Source organism: Piliocolobus tephrosceles, chromosome 17, assembly GCF_002776525.5.
Source record: "Piliocolobus tephrosceles isolate RC106 chromosome 17, ASM277652v3, whole genome shotgun sequence".
Taxonomy (NCBI): domain Eukaryota; kingdom Metazoa; phylum Chordata; class Mammalia; order Primates; family Cercopithecidae; genus Piliocolobus; species Piliocolobus tephrosceles.
The window spans coordinates 72,262,359-72,274,543 of record NC_045450.1 but is presented as its reverse complement, the minus strand read 5'-3'; the positions used below and the strand labels follow the sequence as shown (position 1 = coordinate 72,274,543).

At 53.3% G+C, this 12,185-nt stretch overlaps 1 protein-coding gene across 3 annotated transcripts in view; it reads right to left on the bottom strand.

Moving 5' to 3' along the window:
* JPH3 (junctophilin 3) overlaps positions 1-12,185 on the bottom strand; it is a 109,405-nt gene extending 97,220 nt beyond the window's left edge. Inside the window, exons 1-2 of one of the 3 annotated variants that reach the window (XM_023228874.2) lie at positions 11,536-12,185; positions 10,421-10,974 (exon numbers count right to left, since the gene is read on the bottom strand). In XM_023228874.2, the coding sequence (XP_023084642.1) occupies positions 10,904-10,974; positions 11,536-11,917 (453 nt within the window). In that variant the 5' untranslated portion in view covers positions 11,918-12,185 and the 3' untranslated portion in view covers positions 10,421-10,903. Of the gene's footprint in view, positions 1-10,420; positions 10,975-11,535 lie in introns of those variants that run through there. The other 2 variants (XM_023228873.2, XM_023228871.3) reach the window with 2 other exon arrangements.

The window sequence follows — 12,185 nt, the reverse complement described above, 5'->3', positions numbered from 1 at the left end:
TTTTTGAGACACAGTCTTACTCTGTCACCCAGGCTGGAGTACAGTAGTGTGATCTCAGTTCACTGCAAGCTCCACCTCCCGGGTTCACACCATTCTCCTGCCTCAGCCTCCCGAGTAGCTGGGACTACGGCGCCCACCACCACGCCCTGCTAATTTTTTGTATTGTTTTAGTAGAGACAAGGTTTCACCATGTTAGCCAGAATGGTCTTGATCTCCTGACCTCATGATTCACCTGCCTCGGCCTCCCAAAGTGCTGGGATTACAGGCGTGAGCCACCGTGCCCGGCCTATACCATTTTCTATGAAGGACTTGAGCATCTGAGGATTTCAGTATTTACAGGGGGTCCTAGAACGAATCCCCTGAAGATGCCAAGGGACAACCGTATGGGCTTCGCAGCACTTACCAACCGACATCTGGAAGACACCGTAGTGAGTAGAATCGTGTCCCCCAAAAGATATGCCTGGGTCCAAACCCCCAGCACTTTATTTGGAAAAAGAATCTCTGCAGATGTAATTAAGTTAGGGACCTTGAGATGAGATCATTCTGGATTTAGGCTGGACCCTAAATCCAGTGACAGGTATCTGTGTAAGAAACAGAAGAGGAGACTAGGTGGAGTGGCTCACACCTGTAATCCTAGCACTTTGGGAGGCCGAGGCAGGCAGATCACTTGAGGCCAGGAGTTCGACACCAGCCTGGCCAACATGGTGAAACCCTATCTCTACTAAAAGTACATGGTGGCAGGTACCCGTAATCCCAGCTACTTGGGAGGCCAAGGCAAGAGTATTGCTTGAACCCGGGAGGCGGAGGCTACAGTGAGCCGAGATCGTGCCACTGTACTCCAGCCTAAGCGACAAAGCAAGACTGTGAAAGAAAGAAAGAAAGAAAGAGAGAAAGAGGAGAGGACACAGACACAGAGGAGAAGGCTACAAGATCACAAAGAAACAGAGCAGCATCTATCCTTATAGAAATGTAGGTATCGGCTGGGCACGGTGGCTCATGCCTGTAATCCCCGCACTTTGGGAGGCCAAGATGGGCAGATCACCTGAGGTTGTGCGTTCGACACCAGCCTGGCCAACGTGGTGAAACCCTGTCTCTACTAAAAGTATAAAAATTAGCCAGGCATGGCTGCACGTACCTGTAATCCCAGCTACTTGAGAGGCTGAGGCAAGAGAATTGCTTGAACCTGGGAAGCAGAGGCTGCAGTGAGCCAAAATCGTGCCACTGCACTCCAGCCTAAGTGACAAAGCAAGAACTGTCTCAAAAGAAAGAAAGAAGGAAGGAAGGAAGGAAGGAAGGAAGGGAGAGAGGGAGGGAAGGAGGGAGGTAAAGAAAAGAAAAGAAAGAGGAAGAGAGGACACAGACACAGAGGAGAAGGCCACAAAAATCACAAACAAAAAGAGCAGCACTTATCATTATAGAAATGTAGGTACTGGCCAGGTGTGGTGGCTCATGCCTGCAATCCAAGCACTTTGGGAGGCCAAGGCAGACGGATCACCTGAGATCGTGAGTTTGAGACCAGCCTGACCAACATGGTGAAACCCTGTCTCTACTAAAAATACAAAAAAATAGCAAGGCCTGGTGGTGGGTGCCTGTAATCCCAGCTATTCAGGAGGCTGAGGTACAAGAATCTCTTGAACCTGGGAGGCGGACAGAGGTTGCAGTGAGCCAAGATCATGCCACTGTACTCCAGCCTGGGCGACGGAACACGACTCCATCTCAAAAAAAAGAAGAAAAGAAAAAAGAAAGAAACGTAGGTATTGTGCTTGGAAATTTTCTAGTCTATTTTAATGTACTATATTAATTTCATGAACCATTTGACCCAGAGTTTGAAAAACTCTACCTATATAGCTGCAACTCTAGGCCCTGCTTGCTGTGACCAAATACTCAGGCCGAGGCCCCAGCCTTAAAGTTTCCAGTGTCAGTGGTCTTGGATGGACCCTGGCATGGGTCAGTTATCAAAGCTCCCAAGAGATGTCCAGCTACAGATGCTCCAGAGGAGTGGTCCTCAACCTGCACTGAACCTTAGAATCACCTGGAATGTTTAAAAAAGAATCCCAGGCCAGGCACAGTTGCTCACATCTGTAATCCCAGCACTTCAGGAGGCCAAGGTGGGCGGATCGCTTGAGCTCAGGAGTTTGAGACCAGTCTGAGAAACATGAAAAAACCCCGTCTCTACAAAAAATTAGCTGGGCGTAGGGGTGCATGCCTGCAGTCCTAGCTACTCAGGAGGCTGAGGTGGGAGGATGGCTTGAGCCCAGGAGGCAGAGGTTGCAGTGAGCCACGATCACACTATTGCACTTCAGGATGAGAGACAGAGCCAGACCCTGTCTCAAAAAAATTAAAATAAAAAGAATCCCGGCCGGGTGCGGTGGCTCAAGCCTGTAATCCCAGCACTCTGGGAGGCCGAGACGGGCGGATCACGAGGTCAGGAGATCGAGACCATCCTGGCTAACACGGTGAAACCCCATCTCTACTAAAAATACAAAAAACTAGCCGGGCGAGGTGGCGGGCGCCTGTAGTCCCAGCTACTTGGGAGGCTGAGGCAGGAGAATGGCGTAAACCCGGGAGGCGGAGCTTGCAGTGAGCTGAGATCCGGCCACCGCATTCCAGCCCGGGCGACAGAGCAAGACTCCATCTCAAAAAGAAAAAAAAAGAATCCCAAGAATCCCAATGCCCAGACTGTACCCAGAGGACCTCAATCAGCACCCATGGGTGGGGCCTGGGCAACTGCATTTTCTTTTTTTTTTTTTTTTTTTTTTTTGAGACAGAGTCTTACTCTGTCGCCCAGGCTGGAGTGCTGGAGTGCAGTGGCACAATCTCGGCTCACTGCAAGCTCTGCCTCCTGGGTTTACGCCATTCTCCTGCCTCAGCCTCCCGAGTAGCTGGGACTACAGGCGCCTGCTACTACACCCGGCTAATTTTTTGTATTTTTTAGTAGAGACGGGGTTTCACTGTGTTAGCCAGGATGGTCTCGATCTCCTGACCTCGTGATCCCCCTGCCTCGGCCTCCCAGAGTGCTGGGATTACAGGCGTGAGCCACCACGCCCGGCCAGGCATCTGCATTTTCTAAAGCAACCTAGATGAAGCCCATGCACAGCTAAGATTAAAGTGAGTGCACTAAAGCAGTGTCTCCTGTATTGGAGCCACCCGAGCATCTCCGAACACACATTCTGACCCTGGAGGTCGCTGGCAGGCCTGACACCCTGCATTTCTAATAGTCTCCCAGGGACACATTCTTGGCGACTCGAACGTGTAGCCAGACTTAGGAGGTACAAGCCCAGGACTGTGGTTTTTAATGTGAGGTCCCCAGATCAGCAGCCTCAGCATCACCTGAAATTTGTATGAAATACCAATTCCTGGGTGGCATCCCAGGCCCAGAGACTCAGGGGTGGGGCTGGCAATCTGTGTCTTGACACACCTTCCAGGTGGTTCTTAAAACACTCAAGCTTGGGAAGCACCTGCAAAGAGCAGCAGACAGAGGCACACCCATGTCCTGCCCAACTACAGACTCCACCAGCAGCAGAGAGAGTGACTCTCGCTGTTTTTGGAAAGCGTTTGCACCAGAGAGCCTTCCCTGGGTCCAGAACGACACTATTACACTCATAGGAAGGAGGGAGATGGCACATGTTGAGAAGGAAAAAAAATGTCATGACTAAATCATAGCGACGGGGAAGCTGAGGCTGAGGGAGACGTGGCTTCCAACGAATCTGCAGCCTTGGGCTTGGGACAACAACCCTCACCCTACCGCCCTTCCAGACTCCACTCAGGCACTGCCTACCCCCAGAAGCCGCTGCTGCTCCTGCAGGGACACACACACCTTCCCCGCCCCTCCTCAGGCCCCGCCCCTCCTCAGGCCCCGCCCCTCCTCAGGCCGCGCCCTGTGATGCTCCCATTCAGGATCCCCACTGTGGCATGAAAAACCCTGAATTATTCCATATATCTCAGTTTTGCATCCCTGTTCAGACTTCTTATTCTTCCAGGTAGAACATAGGACTCCTATTTCTTGCATTTTCACTTGTTTCTTTCTTTCCAATCTTCCACATTACCGCAAACTCCGTACTGCGTACACAGTGAGTGCTCAGCAAATACTTACAGGCTGATTCACTGAGGTTGGACCTGAGCTTTTCTGTCTTTGTGCCTTGAACACAGTCTGAACTGGGCAAATGCTTCTCCAATGACTGAACGAATCAAGCCAAGGAAAAGGGAGCAATAAAAAGACAGTGAGAAATTAAGCAGACTGGAGGGTACTCATCTCTCTGTGGGTCTTTCTTCGTACTTTGCAATGAATGCTACTCACTAAATTCTGGTCCAAAAAGGCCTCCCAGTCATGACTGCTTCTCGTCATTAGAATGGTATCACTCCATGATTCACAGCATTCAACACCATCGTCTTTCTCACATAAAACACTGGCAGTCTCTTAAGGAGCAATGACAAAGCCAACCACAAAACAAAACTGATCAAGGAATTTGAACAGGCATGTTTTAACGCTAATTGTAAAGTGAGACTGACCTGTGGACATGAGGGTCTCAGGCAAAAACTTCCCTTTAACTATGTCCAACTCTAAGGTCTTGTAATGAAATAGGCATATGAAATAATGATGGTAAACAAAATTACCAAATACTACCGCATTTACTTGCACAATTCATTCATTCCACAAATATTTATTGACCACCACATGCCAGCACTATTTTAGTCACTGGGCACATGGCAGTGACCAGCATGGACACACACCCCTTCCCGCATGGAGCTTACACTCCAGACCAGTGTTGCTCAATAAAGCTTTCTGCGCTGATGGAATGTTCTAGATTTACATTGTCCAATATGGTGGCCACTAGTCCCATGTGCCTGTTGAGCCCTTGAAATGTGGTTGGTACTGGTTCGTGGCCTGTTAGGAACCCAGTCACACAGCAGGAGGTGAGTGGCAAATGAGTAAGCAAGCAAGTGAAGCTTCGTCTGTATTTACAGCCACTCCCCATCACTTGCATTACTGCCTGAGCTCCGCCTCCTGTCAGACCAGCAGCAGCATTAGATTCTCATAGAAACGCAGAGCCTATTGTGAACTGCTCGCGCCAGGGATCTAGTTTGCACACTCCTTATGAGAATCTAATGTCCGATGATCTGTCACTGTCTCCCATTACCCCCAGAGGAGACCATCTAGTTGCAGGAAAACAAGCTCAGGGCTCCCACGGATTCTACATGATGGTGAATTATATTATTACTTCACTATCTATTATAATGTAATAATAACAGAAATAAAGCACACAATAAATAGAATGTGCCTGAGTCATCCCAAAACCATCCCCCAACCCTGGTTGGTAGAAAAATTGTCTTCCATGAAACTGGTCCCTGGTGCCAAAAAGGTTGGAGACCGTTGGTCTAGAGGATTCACCCATTGAGGCAGATGTAAAGAGAACGGTGGCCAGTCTCACTGACTGATACAGACAAATCACTCCTTTGCCTGCCTTTGGCTGTGCACCTATGACCCCTATTATGCTCCAAGAGAACTGAACACACACGACCTATGGCAGGAATACACCTTAGACTTCAGAGCAACTTCTATACATCTTACTAAAGTCTCACCCCAGGTCAGGCGCGGTGGCTCACACCTGTCATCCCAGCGCTTTGAGAGGCCAAGGCAGGCGGATCGCCTGAATTCAGGAGTTCAAGACCAGCCTGGCCAACGTGGCAAAACCCTGTCTCTACTAAAATACAAAAAAATTAGCCAGGTGTGGTGACAGGTGCCTGTAATTCCAGCTACTCGGGAGGCTGAGGCACAAGAATCGCTTGAGTCCAGGAGGCGGAGGTTGCAGTGAGCCAAGATCACTCCACTGCACTCCAGCTTGGGCTACAGGGTGAGACTCTGTCTCAAAATAGATAGATAAATAAATAAATAAAAACAGAAAAGTAAAGTCTCACCCCCAAACCCACCTCCACAAGCTGGGAGCTGCTCCAGTTGACCAGAAGAGGATGTGACCCCAAAAGACACGCACTTCTTCAGGAAGGACTGACAATATGGGGGTGAAAAAATAGGCAGGCATGCCAGGTGGCGGCCCTTCCTAGAGCATGGAATCCATGCACTGACCGAGTAGGGCCAGGCACACTTCTTTTTTTTCTTTTGAGATGGGGTCTGGCTCTGTCAGCAGGCTGGAGCACAGTGGTACCATCTTGGCTCACTGCAGCCTTGACTTCCGGGGCTCAAGCAATCCTCTCTCCTCAGCCTCCTGAGTAGTGGGACCACAGGAGTGCATCACCACACCTGGCTAATTTTTGTATTTTTTGTAGAGACGGGGTCTCACAATGTTGCCCAGGCCGGTCTCAAACTCCTGGGCTCAAGTGATCCTCCCATCTTGGCCTCTGAAAGTGTTGGGATCGAAGGCGTGGCCCCCACGTCTGGTGCAGGTATAGACACACTTCTGGTGGTTGAGTTTGCTGGAGGGTGCAGGGCCAGGTGGTCACTGGCAAGGAGAGGCGGTTTGGCTTGAAGAGGATGCCTAGAGGAAAAGTGAGCCCAGCCGTCCACCAAACCCGGGCAGGCCAGGCAGCAGCCGGGGGCGCTCTCCAAGGTCCTGAAGGGACTGCCTCTCTTCTCTCCTCTCCAGACTGGAAGCCAGCACCTTACTCAAGTTCCAGCCAGGACCCCAGGGCAGCAGTGGCTCCATCCACCACGTGGCCTTTCACAGCCAGGAAGCTACCAGCAGGGGAAGTGGCCAATCCACGGAAAGACGGACCAATGTGGAAAATTCACACCAACATCACCCTCTCCTCTAGTACTCACAAGTCTTTTTGTCATCTAAGGACACAAAGGGCGTTACATTCAACATTATTAGCTCAGAGTTGAGAGTTCGTCATATTTAGAGTCGTGGAGGCTTGGGGAAAACAGGAAGAAAAAGTCTTGGAGAGGAACAGCAGAGGCTCCTGCCCCCACCCTCACACCCCACCCTCTCTTGCTCTCTCCTGCTGGAAGTCCTCAGAAGAGAAGGGGTCAGAGTTCTCTCTCTCCTTCTCTGTGTCAGCTAGGACTGCTCACTCACTACTCCAGATCGCTGCTGTAAGGGGTGCTGGTCCTCACTCCCCGGCCAGCTCATCTCAGGATTCCTCACATAAAGCCCGTCAAACGGCCTGAGGGCCGACGTGGGTAGGGGTGCTCTTCAGCCACATTTGTTTCTCAGCTATAACTGGCAACAAAAAAACTAGCTGTTTGCTTCTTCCCTTCTCTTTTCACCTTACGGAGCCTTTCACCACTCGCCCCCCAAAGTAGCAGAAAGAGAATCTCCGAGAAAACGCTTTCATCTCCAACTGCTCATGGCTTACTTCTTGTTTCTGAAATGAGTTTCTGTTGGCATAATCTCTGCACCAATGAACCTGATTCCTCCTAACCTGGGCACTCATTTTAAAAAGAATTCACTTGTCGCATAGTCATGGCCAAGCACAAAGCATATGCCCAATGGTAGTTTATTTTGTTTAGATGAGGGATTTTTCTCCCTAAAAGGGGCACTAACAGCATAAACGTGTGTTTAAAATGGAAACAAAGCACACCACTGCCTCTGGTTTACAGGCCTGGTGGAGATTCAGAATCCTTGGCCAGTGGGGAGCAAGCAAGGCTGTGAGGGCGCAGTGGCTGCGTTTTGGGGGACAGGGTGGAAAATGTCTCCGGGTGGCAGGTGTTTTGTGCGCGTGTGTGTGCGCAGGCGCCTGGGGGGATCTGAATTCTGACTGTGGGTGTGTGTGATTTGTGTGGGTTGAGGAATCTGGGCCGGTGAACGGGACCTGAGTATGAGGGGGAGAGGCTTGGGCGTGCGATGACTCATATCTTTCAGGGTGTAGGAGGGCTTATTGGAGGGGATAACTTTTGATTTGAGGGGTTCTGTGTACACAGCACCCAAGGGAAAGATCTACCCGTACAGTGCAGCACAGGCGTGCATGGTGGGCCTCAGGAGGCCAGGGGTCCTGGGCAGGGTGTGGATTTGCCCATCTGTGCATGGGCATACCCTACAATTCCGGGCCACTGTACACACATGAGAACAAGGAATATAAAGGAGAGGAAAGAACAGGAGGTATTTTTGCACAGCGGCATTTAGACAGAGGTGTACCTAGCAAAAGCCCAGGCTCTGGGACGGCTGTCCTGAGCATGACGCCTGCTGGTTCCTCCCAAGCCACACCCACTCAGAGCCTCCACTTCCCAGTGTGGAAAATGGGAATAACAAGAAAATCACCCTCTAGAGGTGTAAGAATTAAGCGCTATAATTCATTTAACACTTGCCACATGCTTGGCAGACAGTAAGTATCTAATGTTGCTATTTATCATCATTTACATGATCACCAGTCTCATGTCCAGATATTGGTTCTACTAATGATCATTGTAAGTGACATGCATTGCCTGGAAACTCTAATGACAAAACTAATGGTAAATAATAATGTATGCTTACTATATTCCTGGCATAGCCACACACACCATTCTCAATTAATCCTCACCCACCTTACAGGTATTGTTATCAGCCTTTTGTAAAGAGGAAGAAACAAGCTCAGAGAGGTTAAGTAACCCGCCCAAGGTCACAAAACAGGGCACGTAGGGCAGGGATTCAAGCCCGGGATGCAAGCTGGGGTTGTGACTTCAAGCATGTGTGCCTGTACCCCACACCCCAGGCCTCACCAGGCAGACAGTAGAAGCTCGTCAGCCCCATCAGGGAGTACCCTAAGGGGAGGACACACCTGGAGAAGGAGGAGTTGGCACAGGTGTCCCCAGCTGAAATTCCACACCAATTCCAGCTACATGTGGAATACACTGGCCGCTGGTGCATCATTCCCCAAGTCAGTGCCGAGAGCTAGGCTAAGGTTCCGGAGCTTTGCTGATGGTTGCCCAATATTCCCCCACTTCTTGTGCAAAGGAAAAGTCGGAGTGGAGCTGGGGCCATTAACTCCTTCCTCACTGCCCCTTGGACACGGCTGGCACCACCCACCAGTTGACTGGGAAGGAGGCATGGAGGCCTCTGCCCCATTCCGGGGATCCCCATATCCTGTGGGCTCCCTCCATGGGCTGCCTGGGGACACTCAGTGCCACAATCACCCCTTTCCCAACAGGAAGCTGGGAGCCCTCCAGAAAAATGGCCCAGATGTCCAGGCCCGAGTCCCCAAGACCAGAAGGGTCAATTCTATTTCCCGTCATGCCACGTCGCCAATCAAAAGGGAGAGCCGGCCATACAGCTCCCCATCTGCGTCCCTGCCTGGCTTTGCCTATGGGACAGCTGAGAACCGCACACCCCTTGAGAGGATGGTGAAAATCTGGGCTTCTTCCGTGCAATGTGATGCCGGAACAAGGGGGGGTTGGTCCCAGACAGATCAGGGATCCCTGCAGACAAAGGCTGGGACTCCAGAATCACACAGCCCAGGCCTTACTGGCCTCATCTGTAGAATGGACACGATCAGGCAGGACCACAAGGAGGGCAAGGGCTTAGGGGAGCAGGACGCTGAGGGAGCTGGCTGGCTGGAGTGGAGAGCCCAGGGAAGTGGACCCATGGAGAAAAACATCTCTCCCCTTAACCCGTCAGATCCTAAACTCACAGCCAGCCACAGAATCAGATCCTTTCTTCCCCAAAAAGCCACAACATAATCGCTGCTCCTCCTCCCTCAAATGTAAGCTCCATGAGGACAAAGATCTGTGTCTGCTTTGCTCAGTGTGGTTTTCCCAGAGCCTGGCACACCTGGCTCATAGTAAACATTCCATTAGTATTTGTTGAATGAAAGAAATGATTCCTCAGGACACTGGAGATGTCTGAGGAGCGTGGGCAGAGTGGGGTGCTCAGCCTCACCCCCAGATATTATCGAGAGTTTCAAAGACGACGAAAGCCCTGGCCCCTCTCTTCCCCATGCCCTGCGTGAGCCCAGTCTGCATAGTCCTTCTGGAGCAGACTCAGCCGGGAGCACCTCTGGAGGACAGGTCTGCAGAGCCTTGTGGCCAGAGTCTGGGGGTGACAGCAGCTCCTGGGCTCCAAACAGCCCAGCTGGAAGCGCCAGGCTGCCTGCCTGTCTCAGCCACCCACATCTGCTGCCCGGGCCTCCCTGTGCCTGCATGCGCGCGCACACACATACACATACACACAGGCCCACAGCCTGGAACCAAGGGAGCACCGTCTGCTCCCGCCCGGCCCTCAGCGCCCCAGGGTCAGGGAAGCTCTCCAACCTGCCCCATGAAAACAACAACGGCACAGAAAAGGCCGCCTGAGACCGGGGCTGGTTGACAGGCAAGAGCATTATATAATTAACTGCCCCAGACTCCTCCTCCTCTTCGGGTAATAATGAACCCTGCTTTTCAGTTGCATAAGCCAAAATAATAATTACTCTCCAGCCCCCTGCCACTCCTGGATGTGGCCGGGGAGTAGGTGTTTCGAGCTTTCTTCATGAGACTCGGAGGCAGCCAGCGGGCGGAGAGGACCAGACCACACGTACGCTCAGGATTTTTATTCCCGGCAGAAGCACAAGTCATCGCTGCACCTCACTCCTTTCCCAGGCATCCATGCCTGAAACAGGCCAGCCGCCCGAGGGAGGCAGGGGACCCAGGGCCTCTGAGGATGAGCTCCCACATGGGGTGGACTGGTCGGGGAAGCCAGTCTGTTTGTTTGGGGTCTGGCTTCCAGGAAGGGACAGGCTCAGTATGTGTCAGGTGCACTGAGGAGTGGATATCGGAGTATCCAGGCAGGCGGGCAGCTGCAGAGCCGGCCAAGGCTCCCTGCACAGAAACCATCTTACAGCAGCAGCAGCAGCAACAGCAGCAGCAGCAGGCAGCTCCCTGGCTTCCGGCCCCGGCTCTGCCCCGAATGTGGTGGCATCTTAGAATGAAAGCACAGAGCGATTCCCTTAACTAATGGTGAAAACGATGCAGCCACGGAAAGGCGAGATTCCTGGGCTCTCACTGAGCAGATGGGCCTCCCTCCTCCCTCCAGCAGCCTGCTTCGACAGCTCTAGTCCGCGTCCAACCACCTAGAAGTTTATTGCCTGGCTGTTTTGGTTCGGGTTGGCATCCCCCGCCCCTAGCGCTACCCATCACTCCCTTTCCCTCCGCTTGGGCAGATTTGGGGCTGAGGAAGGCCCTTGGGCGCCGCAGGAACACTAGAAGGGAAGCTGAGGCCTGATCGAAGGGCGGCCTCCTGGGTGGGGGGCAAAGCCAACAGGGGGAGGGGCCCTTCTCCCAGCCCCCTCTGTCCTTGCTGGGTTCCTCAGGGCCGCGGGCCCAGCCTGGCCCTTCCCGCAGGTCTCCGGCCTGCTGTGTCCGACGCACGGAGGCTCTGCCGGGCCCCGCCTGGCTCTGCCCCTGGAAAGCCCCCAACACCCTTCAGCTGGCACAGGGGAACTGTCCCCACCAGGCAGCGGGGCAACCTGTAGCCAGGAGCCTCCGTGGCCTCCAGGGAAGCCCAGGAAAGGCCCCTGGTGCCCACGGCCCAACAGGAGAGCGCAGCTCAACTTCCCCGGAGATCCACAGAAGGGGTGCGATCGGAAGCAGGTCCCCTCCCGCCCTGGCCCGGCCCGGCCCGCGGCACCTACCTCCGTCCGAGTAGGTCTCGGTCCCGTAGCCGTCCTGCAGCCCGTTGCTCCAGGTCCCTTCGTATTTGGCCCCGTTGCCCGCGCACTCCCGCACCCCGTAGCGCCCCTTGAATCCGTGCGTCCACTCGCCCTTGTACACCCACTTCCCCTTGCTCTCCAGGCCGATGCCGTGGCGCTTGCCCTGCGCCCAGGTGCCCTGGTACGTGTTGCCGCTGGGCCAGGTGTAGACGCCCAGCACCTCGAAGCCGTGGCTCCACGAGCCGGTGTATTCGCCTTGGCCCTTGGGGCCGGTGCAGACGCCATGGCCGTGCGCCTTGCCGTCCTCCCAGCCTCCACAGTAGGACCCTCCGTCGTCAAAATTAAACCTGCCCCCACTGGACATGCATGTAACTCGGTTCCAGATCCCGCAAACGGTGAAAACGGACTCAGGCGATCGACACAGCGGAGTCGCGGCCGCCGGCGGCCCTGGGTCGCGAGCGTTTTCCGGAGGAGAGGAGGACGCGGCCCCGGAGCGCGGTCTCGGGCGAGGGCGGTCGCGGCGCCGGCTCCGGAGGAATTTCAGTCAATCGGGGGCGATTATTCCTTTTCGAGCTGCGCCGCGGAGCCTGACCAGCGTCTCGCGCTCCCGCTGGAGACAGGACCGGAGGGGA